The 16145-nt window shown below is 39.3% G+C and overlaps 1 protein-coding gene across 1 annotated transcript; it reads left to right on the top strand.

Annotated features, from left to right (window-relative positions):
- Positions 1 to 598: 598 nt before the first annotated feature.
- BTNL2 (butyrophilin like 2) lies at positions 599 to 14754 on the top strand. The gene is made up of 11 exons (XM_036870243.1): positions 599 to 677; positions 3436 to 3783; positions 5478 to 5759; positions 6977 to 6997; positions 10466 to 10813; positions 11854 to 12135; positions 12825 to 12927; positions 13019 to 13032; positions 13168 to 13180; positions 13925 to 13953; positions 14693 to 14754. Exons 1-11 carry the CDS (start codon positions 599 to 601, stop codon positions 14752 to 14754), a joined length of 1581 nt encoding a protein of 526 aa, XP_036726138.1.
- Positions 14755 to 16145: the final 1391 nt, after the last annotated feature.

The raw sequence follows: 16145 nt of genomic DNA, 5'->3' as shown, positions 1-16145 counted from the left end.
AAAATTCATTTCTATATGTCCTCTAGATGATACTGAAAGGTCATTCAAGGTCATTTCTTTGCCAGTCTTCTTCTGTATCACCATTTCCACTATTCTTTCCTTTCCTTTCCAAGGCATCCCCTGTCCCTGGGTCCTCCCGAGGCCGTAGCAATGGCTTCCTGGCTATAGCATGAGGATGCAGAGCCTTTCTGCTCTTTCCTTTACATCTTGGAGACCGTAGAGATGAAGGACTTTGCAGGAGGGACTGGAAGGAGGGCTCTAGAATTCTGCATGCTCAGAATAAATGGGTCTAAAGAGATTTTTTTAAATTATCTAAATATTATTGTCCCTTTAGCCCAGAAGATATTTTCATTTAAATCAGAAATCTTCCCTCGGGGACCCCAAATAGTTTAAAGTACAACACAGTAAGTAAGAGGTTGGAAATGATCGATAAATGCAGAGAAAGGGAACCAAGCCCATTTCATCATTTGATTGTGGAAGGTGTTGATGTTGATTTCTCGTTATGTCTACGTAACCACTGGAAACCACAGAAATGCTTGCTGTATTACAGCCTCATTTAGGTACAGTCATATTTTCTCTTGTGTTTGTTCCAGGGAAGATGGTGGATTTTCCAGGATACAGTCTGTCTGGTGTAGTTGCCTCCTTCTTCTTTGTACTGCTCAGCATGAAGCAGTCAGGTAGGATGCTCTTCTTCCCTTTACTGCATATTCGAGTGTCTCAGAGGTCCAGTCTGGGTGCAGAGTTCTAAATTCAAAAGGGCTAGTACAATATTAAAAGTGGGGATTCAGGGGTCAAAGCACCTGTGTTATAAAAAGGGCTCCTCCACCTCCAGCTGTGTTACCTTTGGAAAGTTACTTGAATACCTTCTGCCTTAGTTTTCTCATCTTTATTATAAGAATAACAACCTACCTACATCTCATAGCTTAGCACAGCCTTTAAGATTAAATCAGGCTGTACATAGAAAACACTTAAATCAGTACCTGGAACACAGTAAGTCATCCATTCTCCTGCTTCTATTTAGTACAACACTTCTGGGGTGAGAAAAAAGTGGCTGCTTCTTACCATAAATTAAACAGCATAAAAGTACTTGGAAATAAGAAACTAGAAGGAGACTTCTAAGAAATGGGCTTGGAAATCTCAGTAGCTGAATTTTGTTGGTCAAAATATTGTACTTTGAAGGGATTGTGAAAATTCAATGTCAGTGGGTAATATCAGAGCCCCAAGGAAAATGCAGGATTGCAAAGTGGGAAAAAACATTGGATAGGACATCAGAAGACACAGGCTCCAGACTGAGGCTGTCAGAAACTATATGATGTGGTGAGGCTGCCCTCCCTGCTATGGGATGCACCTTCCTAACCTGTAAAAGAAGTCGCCCAGATGGTATGACTTCAGTTCTAGCTTTATATTCAGATTCCATCAACACAATGCAAGCAGATGTCTACCTATATTCCATAGTGACCTTTTGAGCACCATCTACTTGATGTTGAGCAGCAACTAAACGAGATGAAGTTCCTTCTTAGGAGGGTTGGATCTGCACAAAGTGCAAATGGCCCTGGACAGCATTTTAGGATGAGAAAAAACATAATATACATGACATATGAAATTATTAAACATAGGAACATACAGAATTATTAAACAGCTCTTCAATTTGCAGATAAAGAAGACGTCAAACATGACTTAAAATTTTATTGGAAGGTTTGAACTCTTTATACTAATCACTGCCTTTTTTTTTCTGTTTTGTTTTTTTTTTTTACACGGAGTATAGTTGCTTTACAATGTTATGTTAGTTTCTGCTGTACAACGAAGTGAATCAGCTATATGTATACATATATCCCCTCCCTCTTGAACCTCCCTCCCACCCCCTGCCCCCCCATCCCACCTGTCTAGGTCATCACAGAGCACGGAGCTGAGCTCCCTGTGCTATATAGCAGGTTCCCATTAGCTATCAGTTTTATACATGGTAATGTATATATGTCAATCCTTATCTCCCAGTTCGTCCCACCCTACCCTTCCTCCCTGTGTCCACATGTCCATTCTCTACATCTGCATCTCTATTCCTGCCCTGCAAATAGGTTCATCTGTACCATTTTTCTAGATTCCACATATATGCATTAATATACGATATTTGTTTTTCTCTTTCTGACTTACTTCACTAATCACTACCCTTAATCCACCACAAAATGTCCTTGCAAAAACTGCATTTTATGTTCCATCTAGGTCAATAAACTTGTCTGTAGAAGTCTTTTATAAGGATAATACATATTTCAAGTTTTTTTTATCGTTGAGAGAAACAAGATATTATCTGATTCAAAAATTTAGGTGAGAATTTCTAAGAAAGAAGCAGGGAACAATGGGAAGGTTGGAACAGGGAAGAAATTTTGTTTTGTATAGCACAAAAGGTAATTCTTCATGTAAAAAAAAAATCATCCCTCAAAAGCACCACTACTAAAATTATCATCAAAGTGCACCCCAAATTTCAATTGCAAAGTATTAGAAGTAATCATCAACCAGGAAATATTTTAAAAATAATGAACTTTTTATGAAATTCAAACAATAATGTTGGTTAATATGGTTAATATTAACATCTCTTTAAATTCATTTATTATATCTATATTCTATAAATTCTCATAAGTATCAAAATAATTATAGGCCTCCTTATATGCATGCAGTTAATATTGGCTGTTTTAATTTTAGCACACTGGAAAACATAAGGAGTATAAGTTCTAGTAGCATTAAAAACAAGAAAGAGTTACCAAAAAAAAAACAAAAACAAACAAAAAAAAAACACTGCATTTTACATAGCCCCAGTAACTGGAGTCTTGCCTGGTCCAGACAAAAACAAAACGAAACAAAACAAAGCAAAACAAACCCAGTTCGTTACATAGGACAAGACAAAAACAATTCTGAAAAGCTGAAAAATCTATTGAATAAATCTATTATCTAAATTTTAGGAAAAGTGATTACAATGTCAGTCACCAAAGTGAAATTACTAACTAGAAAATAAATCACTGTAAAATATAAAATAAATCACTAACTAATAAAGTTCCCAATTAAAAAAATCAATTTACACATTAACTTATTTGAGAATAAAAGCAACCCAGAGATGGTGGTTTTAAAATCTTAAAGATGAAGAAATTGATATTGCAAATCTCAAAATCTCATCGAGAATAATGGATTTGCCCCCGAATCACACAGCTGGTAAGTAATAGATTTAGCGCTCACACTAAAATTTTTGAACTGCATGTTATTTTTGGTACACAAGATTGTCTCTGTACAACCAAACATGCAAATCATAATGCTGGGTTTCTCTAAAACATTGCAAATAAAACTTTCCCTCCTCCAGGTGCCTCCATTTTCATAGAGTAGACATCCCAAAGCAATCATATTGATCCTCCAGTTGGCATTTCCCGGTTTCTCTTTGTCACTCTTTTGTAGATGACTTTAGAGTGATTGGTTCTGCCCATCCTACCCTGGTCATGGTCGGGGAAGATGCCCTACTAACCTGTCAGCTCCTCCCCAAGAGGACCACGATGCACATGGAGGTGAGGTGGTACCGCTCAGAGCTCAGCACACCTGTGTTTTTGTATCGGGATGGAGCTGAGGTGACGGAGATGCAGATGCAGGAGTACAGAGGCCGGGTAGAGTGGATAGAGGACAACGTTACTGAGGGAAGTGTGGCTCTGAAGATACACAACATCCGGCCATCTGACCATGGGCAGTACTGGTGCCGTTTCCAAGAGGGAAACTATTGTGGAGAAACAAGCTTGCTGCTCAAAGTAGCAGGTGAGTATCTCAGAAAAGACATAGGGTCTCAGAAGGAGAAGTATATTAATTTGTGTTAAGCTTAGTTCCAATTGAAGAATTCCCTTCGAATCATCAAGGCAATTGCTCCTGTCCAGTCCTCTATCCTGATTCATTTGGAGGCAGGTGGTTCTGAAATCTTTAAAGTGAACTCACAAACAATTCCCCCAAATTTAACTTACACAGTTTTGCCTATTCTTGAGGATTATTTAACATTGATGACACGTAGTCACTAGCAGTTTGGCTGAGGCAAGAATTCGTGCCATATAGGCTAGTGCGCAAGAGCAAGTCCATTGCTGGGCGAGCGACCCTAGCGGACTGCCCCGCACCCATGTTCTCTACTCAGCCTCAAGTACACAGTCACTGAGATGTGAACACATTGCTTCTTTGTGTAACGCCGCCTCAAGTTAGAAAGCTAGTGACGAGATTAACAGGTTAAGAACATGGTGCTTTTATGGAGATTACCGTATACTAGTGTTCAGTGAATTGGGGGTTCACAGATGCTTTGGGGACATACCCATTGTGAGTGACAAGGGTCTGCATGATGTTTTTGTGTTAGCAAAGTAGGACAGAGTCAGAAGAAGGGAACGACTGAAGAAAGGATGTCTCTGTGGAGAAACAAATACCTGAAAAGTAAACTATCGTATGGTTCCCTGGCAGGAATAACTCCTCCATGTGCTAAAGAGAAAATCAGGCAAATCCATTTGCCTTATCAGGGAAATAGTTCTCTGGAGATGTTAACACCTCTGGCTGATGTGACCTCTTTCTGTTCCCTAACACATTTTGTCTCAACACCTATGTATGATTATTAATGTTATTATGTTCAAGTTGATTCAAGATGGATGAAAGAATCCACATACTTCTGAGATGTGGAGTGGGGAGGGCACGTACTAAGGCATTTCACTATCATGGACATTTGAAAAGAAACCATGCATTTTCTAAGGCTCTAGGTGAAGAAAATGGGTCTCTGTCCCCAGCAAGTGATAGAGACAGAACTACCATCTATGGAAAATAGAATCCTCTTCGTCTGGGTTTGAGAGTTGTGTTGAATAGAGAAAGAATTTCATGATTATATAAAACTGGGATGTCTCGAAAACATTTTCCCATGGAATGGAATATTTAGATACAGAAACTCAACATGAAGCTTCCCATTTTACATAACCCAGATTACCTATTTGCACCCCAAGTTCACAAACACCAACAAAAGAAATGAGAAGAATATTCTCCCTGGAAATGATGTCTCACTTTATTTTAAATATTCTATTTAAATTGGAGTCAAGATATTATCCAACAAGTCAAAGTGCCTGACACAATAATATTAAGATGAAAAGGGCAGAGTCTGTGGCATAAGGGAGTTCATGAGTAAATTTTAACACATCTTCATTTGCAGTGCTAGAGACACAAGCAAAACGTTATTATGTCCCTTTCTCTTATTTTCCTGTCTGGGTCTGAATAAAAATACTGCTCATATGCTAAAATTTAAGGATTGAGACTGGGGTATAAATAAAGTGTATGTGAACTCCAGTTTGAATGGGAAGAGGACTTTGGGCCACCTTTTGCTCCCAAGAACCTTGAACTTCTGCTCTCTCCCTCTGAACAATGTCATTGGACTCCCATCCTCTGTGATTTGTGCCTCCATGGGCTTCGGGACTCAGGGCTGTGTCTTTCCACCACAGGTTTGGGGTCTGACCCTTACATCCACATGGATGGATCTGTGGAAAGCGGACTCCAGCTTGTGTGCACTGCAAAAGGCTGGTTCCCAGAACCTCAAATTTCTTGGCAAGACATCACGGGAGAAAAGTTGCTGACTATCTCTAAGCATAGCATCCAAGATGAAGATGGCTTGTTCTATGTAGAAAGCACTCTTGTGGTCAGGAATGTCTCTACAGAGATTGTGTCCTGCTTTATCCACAGCCCCACACTCACTGAGGAGAGGGGGTCAGACATCTCCATCCCAGGTCAGTGCTCTGCCTCTAGGACCAAGATGTTCTGATTAGCAGGAAAGTTTGCAGGGACTGTTCCATAGCACCTAATATTTTTTAATCAAGAAGAATATCTAATATTTTGTAATATGCATTAAAGACTATAAAACATTTATGGCTGGAAATATATACGCTGTATAGCTATTGTTAATGACATTCCAGTTTCTTTCAGATTCTGCCTTTACTTCTTTCTTTATTAATTTTCTTTACTCACAAGTATGTGTTGCATTGTAAAGGAAATACAACTATATTCTTTCAACTGAAATGTTTTCTTGCACTGTATTTGTGCCAGTTACCTCTAGGAGCTTATCATCTGAAGATAATCAGAGATGGAGACAGCTGTTTACATAGCAGCATCTTTATTATAGCCTCATTTATAAATAGCAACAAAAACAATAGCCAAAACCCCAATACAACAGTGGAGTGTTGTGTCTTATGTTACTTATAGCATTGATGAAAAATGGTATTTTCAAATAATTTTAATGGTTGAAAATATCCCCCTGATGGACTACTTAAATGATAAAGATTACATCTATCATCTGTCTATCTATCTATCTATCTATCTATCTATCTATCATCTATCTATCTATAAATAGATATTTCCTATCATGGAAAGATTATTGGCTTTAAATAACTTAAAACTGCACTAAGACTTTTGGGACACCCTCTACATTTAGATATAAAGAAATAAGTACATAGTTATTCATATAAATGGATACAGGAAAAAAAGTTAAAACAAATGTTATATGTTAATGTTAAAAGGAACAATACATATATATACATAATTGCAAAACATACATATATATTTATATATCTCTCAGTTTGTAATTATGGGTGATAATTGTCTATGTCCATATATTTTTATACTTTTCATGCATGTATAAAAAGAATATTATTATTTTTATGAAATAGTTAAATATCGATATGTTAAATATAAGCAGAAACAAGCAGAATCATGGGGTGGTAGAACTGAGAGCATTTTTGTTGTGCAGAGAAAGGGAAAAACAGCTGGACCACCAGGAGGTGGATGGGGAAAAATCATTATTTTTCTACATTTTATTTCTTTCTTATGAATCAAGTGTTTCCATAAAATGTAGAATTTGGGGGTTTGTTTTTTTTTTTTTTTTGGAAATATTTTCTCTCCTTTCCCTTAGACCAAATTCCTTGATATGTTATTTTCATTCTCTTTCCAGAAAAACTCCAGACAGAGCTGGGTAAGTAGAGGTGGTGGCTCTCGCGAGTATACACGAGCCTCTGCCCTCCCCAGGGGAAGGTGGTGCTCCTTGGACAAAGCGTGCACAGAGAAGGTGACACCTCATGATCCAGATGAGAAACTGAGGCATGACCTTCCCAAGTCTCACATTTAGTGCTAGAGGGACCAGCAAAGCGCAGCTTCCTGCAGGCGTCTTTGCACCTCGTAACCTGCCACTTTCAGTGTTCCTGGGACCCCAATGAGCCTCAGGTGGATGCCTAAAATGGGTGCAGACCTAAGCTCTGTCCTTCTGGGTGGGAGGAAAGGGAGTGTGTAGGGCAAGGCAAAGGACAGCTGGCCCAGCTCTGGAGGCCCTAGTGTGAGTTTCTAGTGTGAGGAAGCAGTGCCATCGTGATAACTGGCGGTCCTCACCCACCACCTGCAACCTCTGGCCCTGCTACGGTTTCTGCACCTGCTCTTCACCCCCGCAGGCCGGACCTCATCAATCTCGGGAGGGAGCTGCGACTTTCTTAGATGCAGCCTGGGACCCTGTGCTTGGGGTGATCATTTTCCTTTTTTTTTCTTTACTTGATCGTTGGACTGCAGGTATGATTTTACTGTACCTAAGATAAGTGGTTTAAACAGTAACCAACTGATTTTTGAACGTCTTTCAGTTTCTCCTTTGTTGCCTTATCATCTTCCTCCCGTTCCTCATTTCTGTGACCTCTTCTCCCAGCCCATGACAACCAACCTGCCCCCTACCTGCTCGTTTTCTCCTTGCATCAGTACTCTGCTCTCCCTCAAGTCACCTGTTACAGGAATATGTGCTTATGTGGGTGCGTGCCTGTGCGCATGTTAGGTGAGTTTAAGCACACTTTTCGGCCCATGTAGGAGTTTTTGAGGAAAATTAGGGTGACCAACACACCCCAATCTCTGTCAGAGTCTAGTGTGACACTTTGGACCCCTTTGGACCATAAAGATAAAGGAAAGGGCCTTGGGACGGTCAAAGGTAACTCCACAGTTTGAGGAGAGTGCACATGTGCGAACTTTACCTTGCAAGTCGGATACCCTCCCACCCAGGTGACACCTGCTTGTGATAGGACAGAAACCTTGGCTGGCAGAGCTTGTTAGTTACAGCTCAGAAAGCCAAGCCAGTGTTTGGGCAGGTTGACCCACGTCTCTGGCCCTTAAGAAAAATGTAAGTGAAGACTCATTTCTCTAAGTTATCTGAACCAAATTGACATGCCCATTGGACACCTAGCACACAAAATAACAATCTGATGTCCTGTTGTTTCTAGGTTGTGCACACCTTCTGGGCCCAAATTGAAACAATATGAAAAGACAAAGCTTCCCTGGGCTCCCTGTCAGGAGGAGGGCTGTGCCCTCAGGAGCTTTGAGGGTGAGCTGTTAATAGAGAGTAGAGTAGGAGATTCACAGCTACCTCCGTGTTTTTAGAGCTTGTGAATTAGAGCTCAGAGGCTGCTGGTGAACCGAGATTTCCTTAGAAGTCCTGAGACTGAAGTCCTAGTTCCCTACTCTGGCAAATAATGTTGTTGGTTATACAGATAATGACCAAGTTTTTGAAATGGTAATAACGTGCCTGGGACGATGCTAAGTGCTTTTCAGGAATTATTTTCTTTTCTTACAATAATTTAAAGGTGAATAGATTTATCATCATTTTACAGTTGGGAAACAGTCAATTTTAGCTCTTAATTACCAATCTCTGGAAGAGTAATCCAGTTTGAGAGTTGATTTGTACCACAGGTCATGGACAGGAGAAAAAAAAAAAAACTTATATGGATAACAGAGATAAGGAAACAGTCTGCTTTATTACTATAAGATACATGGATGGAGAAATAGCAACAAACTAACTACTAGTTCTTTTTTTTTTCTTCTGACTCCTACTTTTGTCTTTAGAGTTAAACAGATACATATGAAGTAGAGATAATATGTTTTAGGTAAAATTGCCGAACAAAGCAAACAACATGCTGGATATAACTGCGAGTCAAATTTTAGCAAGAATAGAATGAGGGCTTCCCTGGTGGCGCAGTGGTTGAGAATCTGCCTGCCAATGCAGGGGACGCGGGTTGGAGCCCTGGTCTGGGAAGATCCCACATGCCGCGGAGCAACTAGGCCCGTGAGCCACAATTGCTGAGCTTGCGCGTCTGGAGCCTGTGCTCTGCAACAAGGGGGGCCGCGATGGTGAGAGGCCCGCGCACCGCGATGAAGAGTGGCCCCCGCTTGCCACAACTAGAGAAAGCCTTCGCACAGAAACGAAGACCCAACACAGCCATAAATAAATAAATATAATAAATAAAAATTTTTTAAAAATTTGTTTAAAAAAAAATAGAATGAAATAATCTGAAAATTAAAATTATGTTGGCAACGAGTTTCCTCTCTGGAGTAGTACCTAGAAGATTTTGGCTAAATACATAATGAGGACATTTTGCCTTTGATCATTGACTCCCCATCCAGACAGTTTACAAATTTATGCTTGTATTTCTTTATAAATGATCATTACACTTCAGCATTAGAATGGTAAAAACATTCTACCATTTGATGGAAACGGATGACACTAAATAGAGTATAGAGCATAATCAGCATGGCCAGGACCTGATGAGAACTGAAGTTGGATCCAGGAAAAGCCAGGAAAGCCCTCAGAGAAAATCTCCATTCTTCATAATGGGGGAATTAGACTCGTTTTTATGTATTCATTCTTGCTTTGTGCTTCGTATTTTGCCAGTCTCCCCAATTCTTGATCTTATAACATTTCTCAAGATCACCTGAGAACATTGACTGGTGTGTGTTTAGAGCCCCACATATGTGGGAGCTTGGGGAACTGAAATACGGTGGCTGGATCTGACATATAAGGTATTATAAAACAAACTAGGGGAAGGTTTCTTCACATTTCATTACTAAAAGGCCACCTGACTCAGTTTTGTTCCCTCCCCATTATCAAAGTCTAGAGTGGGATTGGCTCCAATGACCTCAAGTCTTATAATCTCAGGTCTCCACTCACACTGCATGGTCATCAAACTCTTTATATGGATTATTTTAACTCCAGTAAAACCTTATGATTTTGATAGTGATACATTTGTCTTATGGTATAAGAAGCTGAGACATACACAGATTAAGAAGTAGTTTAAGGTTGTGCAAATTTAAAATGATAAAATTTTAATTTGATTTTAATTGCAAAATTATTTTCTTATTGGGCTGAAAACTGCATAAGATTATAGGTAGGGGCTGCAGGTGTGGGTTCAGTTAGTGATAATTTTCAGACAGACACACATCATGGGATGGTTCTGCCTTGAATAGGAACAACCTCTATCCTGATTCCACCAAATCTCTACCTCTCCAGGGGATGACTTTGAACCTCAGGGCTCCCCTGGGATGTCCCTGGGTTCTAAATCCTACTCAAGATGTTCTTACTGATGACACTATTTGCTCCAGTTTGAATCTTTCATTGTGTTTTGTCTGCTGTATTTAACAGCTTCCTTAAAAGTGATTGGACCTTCCCAGCCCATCCTTGTCAGAGTGGGAGAAGACATACAATTAACCTGTTCCCTGTCCCCAAAGACTGATGCACAGAGCATGGAGGTGAGGTGGGTGCGATGGCACCGTTATCCTGCTGTTTATGTCTATATGGATGGGGACCACGTGGCTGGAGAGCAGATGGCCGAGTATCGAGGGAGGACTGCATTGGTGAGTGATGCTATCAACGAGGGGAGGCTGACCCTGCAGATAAACAATGCCAGGACTTCAGATGATGGGAAGTACCAGTGCCTTTTTGAAAAAGACGGTGTCTACCAGGAGGCTGATTTGGATCTGAAGATCATAGGTAAGGATTCTAGATAGATGTTTTGAAATCGACATCTGTTCCCACTGCTTTAACTTGCTAGTTCATGGAAAATTTCTCTGGCACCTGAAATTTTCTTAATGTCCATTCACTCATCAAATTTATGGTAAACTCTCCCATGTGCAGGAGCTGTAATAAATACATAAAGTCCACAAACCCTAAAGGACCAGATTTGATTCTTTGTGTGTAGAATTTGTATCCTTCCCAGGATCTCCATAAAGTGGCCATACACCTAGTAAAATGTGAGATTCTTACTCCATAAGTACACAGGACTCATTATTTCAGTGTGTTTTTAAAATTCTGGGAAATATGTAGTTATTAGGAAGCATGATGATTTGAAGGCTGAACTAGACCCACCACATAAGCAAAAATCATAAACGTTGACAGTATTGGCAGGACGGAGGAGGAAAGACAAAATCAATCCCTGCATCATGATTTCCCACTGCCTATGTTTGTGGGTGAGAATTGATTTGCCAAGGTTAGCAAATGCCATTGAGGACATTGCCTAAATTGTGGAAAATCTACTTGTTTCTCCCATTGATGGTGTATTCAAATTAATAAATATGTTTAGAAAACATCCATGAGAGCACATGTTAAAAGTTTTAATGAGCTTCATCATTTTCTGCCATTGGACACATGTATTTATAAGATTTTGTTCTTTGAGGATATTCTCTCTGTCTTTTTTTTTTTTTTTTTTTCTGGCCATGTGACTCATGACCTACCTGGTCAAAGTTATTTTGTTTCAGATATAGAAGAAAAAAAATTGGATTTGAAATGTATTGTATCCCTTAATCTGTCCCAGAATGATTTTAGGAATACAAAGCATAAAAATAAAAATTTGCAAACAAAAGGAAACAAGTAAAGGCTCCAGCTAGTCTCCTTCCTGAGTGGAGTATAATTCCCTCCTAAGCTTTGCTTTCTTCTCCGAGCCTCTGAACCCTTCTCTTCCCCCTCTGTGCAATCACTGACTGTGTAACCACTTGCAGAGACTCTAAATTGCCTTCCTTGACCTCTGTTCCCAGGTTTGGGTTCTTCCCCTCGGATCTCCATGGAGGCACTGAAGGATGGAGAAACAAAGCTGAAGTGCACTTCAGAAGGGTGGTTCCCACAGCCCCATGTGCAATGGAGGGACATGGAAGGAAAGACAATACCGTCCGTTTCCCAGGACCTGACTCAAGGCAGCCAGGGCCTGTTCCATGTGGAGGCGTTTCTACTGGTCACAAACAGCTCTGTTGTGAATGTGACCTGCTCCATCAGCAATCCCCTTCTTGGTGAGGAGAAAATGACAACTTTTTCTCCTTCAGGTTAGTGATTCCGTGTGCTCTTCTCAGCTTTGGGAAATAAATATGAAGACCAACCCAAACTTACTCATTTTATTGCTTTTCTATTTTTTGTTTTTTATGTTTTCTTTCTGATGAAGTCTCTTGCTATCTCTTGCAAAGCTGGTCTTCAGGACACCTACAGATTCTACTCTTTAGAGTTTCTTCCTGAAATCCCCAAGTAAAGCCCTAAGGTTATATGGTTACATTGTTATCTACTGAATTCCAAGAATTGATTCTATCATCACTATATCTACAATCTCTTTTCTTCTAATGTGAAAACAATGACATCATTTTTTCCCCCTCATGATGGGTTTTCTTCTGGATTAGAAATTAATTTTCCTTAACACCATCTTCATGGCTGTGGACTCGGTAAATTTATCCTTTTGCCGCCCTCATTATTCCAGTGATTGTGGTGGTATAATTGGAAAAGAGAAGGGGCAGAAGTGTGTCTGTGCGTCTGTGTGTGTTTCTGAGAGGAGCAAACAGGAAAGCTAGCATAAACCCCCAGCCTCTCCTCAGCCTCTGCAGAGCAGGGAGAAGCAGACCCACTTTCTTCTTGACAGGACTAATTCTCACCTTCCTCTCCAGTCTAGGAGCTCTCAGATGAAAAGAACGATCTTGAAATTTTCCCAGTTTTATGATTTAATGTGATTCTGGGGTTTCCATTTTAGAGCCTGGGATGACTTTTTCATGGAAGATACTGCTTATTTTGGGATTGCTTCCTCTTGTTGGGGCTGTAGGCTTGATCTGGAGGAAGAGCTGTAGAAAAGGTAAGTTAGGAAAACAGAAACAGCGTGGAGCACACTTTGTGATGGGAACCTTACTGTACACTTTCCCTAACCTCTCTTTTCAGCAGGCACTGAAGCACAGAGACATTCAGTGGATAGTCAATAATTGATGAAACATGAGAGTTCATGGCTTACATCCATGTAATTGAGGATCAGTGTTGAAAGAGATCAGTTTACAGTGATAAGAGAAGCAAAAGGATTAAAAGACAATAATTTAATCTCCCAGTGCACATTCCCAAGTGATCTAGTTAAGGGAGAGGAAGAAAAAAAGGGGCAAAGCCATCCTTACTTTGAAGTTGAGAGTTGAGACTTAACTGGGATTCTGTTGGCATGAACATTTCACTAAGATCATTACAAATATGGTGACTTGCTTATTGGTTATTCCTGCTCTGCCAGTGAAGGACTTCTCATGTATTGATAGGCTGTTTTGTGTGCCCTAGAAAGTTCTTCCACTTTAAATTTCTTAAGTCATTGTAACTTTTGTTTTCCTGTTTGGGTGTTAATATCATGAAATTGATATTTTAAAATATTCCTGTATTGATTATTATCAGAATGGATTTTCTTTCTCTGCAGTGAATGAGACATTGGATCCAAATACATCTCACTCAGAACTGATCTTTTCTGAGGGAAATGAGCGTGTAGCCCACAGACAGTCACGCAGCCAGACTTCCTACAGTGATCTGACGGCCTCCTCACTGCGATGGGCCAGGAGGGGCTCATCTCAGGAAGGTGGTTACAAGAAGCGGAGGTTAGGGACCGGACAGTATGGGTCCTGAGTGTTGCCAAGGACGGTGTCGTGAAGGAGTCATCTTTGTGTCAACTGAGAACGGGTTCGGGCAGTGAGTTGCTATGGAAATGAGTACTGGGCCATTTCCTCTCCTCATCTATACCTCCCCCCCAATTTTCTTCTCTGAAATTCTGCACCCCCCTTCATTCTTTGGTCCCCTACTGTAGGTTCTCCTGACATTTTCCCTGCACCTAAGAGAGCCTCAGCGACACCTCCAAGGAAAACAATAACCCTGGATTCTGGAAACCAGGATTATATTCTAAGTCCCAGCTCTTTTCTCCTTTCACCAACTGCTTGAAGGGGACTCACACGATCACCCATTTACCTAATCAAGAGGCTTTAACTTTACTCTGGCATCAAATCTGACCTGGAGACTGATCCCTTCTGTGACCTATCATATCCCAAGCTCTCTGACATCCTGCCTACGGATCACAATCTGATATCCGGTGATAAAAGACCCTTAGAAAATCCAATGGGAAATGCAATTTAGCCTAGAGGAGGAAGTGCAAGGAATGATCAAATATTTGATCGTTTTCTCTAGAAAGGTGACCATTAATTATCCAAGTGGGGCTGAGAAAACAAAAAATACAGTTAAAATGAGGTAAAGAAAATACAGCTGAATATAAGGAGAAAAATCTGATCACTAAGATATAATCTTGAAAATCACATGAAGTGTGTAATTCTTGCGCCAGACTTTTTCAGAAAGTTAATTAAGAATGTGGAGGAAGGACATTTTTCAGAAATTTTAGTCCAAGAGAAAAATGTGTTATGTGTGATGTATATGAAAATATCAATTTCTGTTTTAGAGTGAAAAAAGCACACAATTTAAAATTAACAATTATAGAATAAGCATAAGCAATAAATGCAACACAAGTAATAAAATGCAATGGAAATAAAAATATTTTAAAGTCACAATGAATCAAAATAGAGAAGCCACACATAGGAGAAGAAAGAATGTGAAGAAATAAAGATTTGGAAAAAGTCTTAAAATCTTCTGAAGTGAGAATAAGGAATACCTGCAAATGACAAGCTGCTGCTTTCTAGGAAGGCAGACGTCACGGTTTTAGCTGTCCTTTGAGGATTATTCATCTGCGGCATTCTGGAGTTTTCTCTTTTGGGTCATGATATGTTTTCTCTGTTTTTAAACTCATAAATTTATGTTTGAAGCTATGTAGTGTAATACTGTAGTATGTAATATTATTATTTCACAAGTATTTTCACATTTATTTTATTTAGTTTTTTAATTTTTCCAGTAGTGGTAAAATACACATAAAATCCATCATTTTAGTCATTTTAAAGTGCCCAATTCTTATTGTTGTTTTAACTTAAAGGGAACCAAAAATCATGAACAGTTTTCGGGCCTTTTTAGACTCTGATTTTACAGTTTCTTGAAGAGAGAAATCTCAATGGCAGAATGCAAAATGGGAAAGATGTTATTACTAAGATGAGAAAGATACATAATTACTGAAATGATGTCTCAAATCTGAGTTCAGTCAAAATTAGGAAGGAATGTAATCAAAGTGTATTTAATTTTCATATCCACTAGAATTTTATTTAAAGAAAAAAATAAAGTGTCCAATTCTGTGGTATTTTTACCTTCACAATATGTGCAACCTTCATCAGTATCCAGCTCCAGAATATTTTGATTACTCTAAGAAGAAACTCCATAACCATTAAGCAGTTAGACCCATTTTTCCCTCCCTCCAGCCCCTAATATACTTTGTTTCTGTGAATTTGCCTATACTGGGTATTTCATATAAATGGAATCATAAAATACTATATATGGATTTCTTTGTGTCTGTATTTTTTTAATTTAGTGTAATGTTTTCAAAGTTCAACCATGTTGTGGCATGTACCAGTACTTCATCCTTTTTTTTTTTTTTAATTAAAAGACTTTATTTTTTTTAAAGTTGTTTCAGGTTTACAGCAAAATTGAGTGGAAAATCTAGAGCACTCCCATATCCCTCCCCTCTCACCCCTTAGTTTCTTCTATTATTAACAACTTGCATTGGTGTGGTACATTTGTTGCAGCTGATGAACTGATACTGGTACGTTATTTTCAACTAAAGTCCATAGTTTACATCAGGGTTCACATTTTGTGTGATATATATACATATGTACACACACACACATATATATATGACAAAAGTGAAATATCCCAAACTGAACCCATTGTCTTTCCTGTTCCATACCATACTTCCAATACCATTTGTACCCATTCTGTTGTTACCCTCACATATCCTCATCCACATGTCCATTTGATTATACCTATTAATATTTTCCCCACCGTTCATTTACCTCTCTCCTGCTTTTATTATTTCTTGCTTGTTATTTAAGTCCTTCCTTTACTGTCAGTAAATTTAATATTCTGGGCTCTGGATTTATTCTTCTTGGGTTCAAATACTGACTACCACTTA

The sequence above is a fragment of the Balaenoptera musculus genome, chromosome 11 (assembly GCF_009873245.2).
Source record: "Balaenoptera musculus isolate JJ_BM4_2016_0621 chromosome 11, mBalMus1.pri.v3, whole genome shotgun sequence".
Lineage (NCBI taxonomy): Eukaryota > Metazoa > Chordata > Mammalia > Artiodactyla > Balaenopteridae > Balaenoptera > Balaenoptera musculus.
This window is presented reverse-complemented; position numbering and strand designations above follow the sequence as displayed.

What these genes read in the sequence shown, in the direction of transcription:
- BTNL2 (XM_036870243.1), top strand. Translation starts at nt 599, where the DNA reads ATGGTGGATTTTCCAGGATACAGTCTGTCTGGTGTAGTTGCCTCCTTC. An exon ending in AAAACTCCAGACAGAGCTGG is followed by an intron (nt 6,998 to 10,465) that starts GTAAGTAGAGGT and finishes TGTATTTAACAG; the next exon opens with CTTCCTTAAAAGTGATTGGA. An exon ending in GACAACTTTTTCTCCTTCAG is followed by an intron (nt 12,136 to 12,824) that starts GTTAGTGATTCC and finishes TTTCCATTTTAG; the next exon opens with AGCCTGGGATGACTTTTTCA.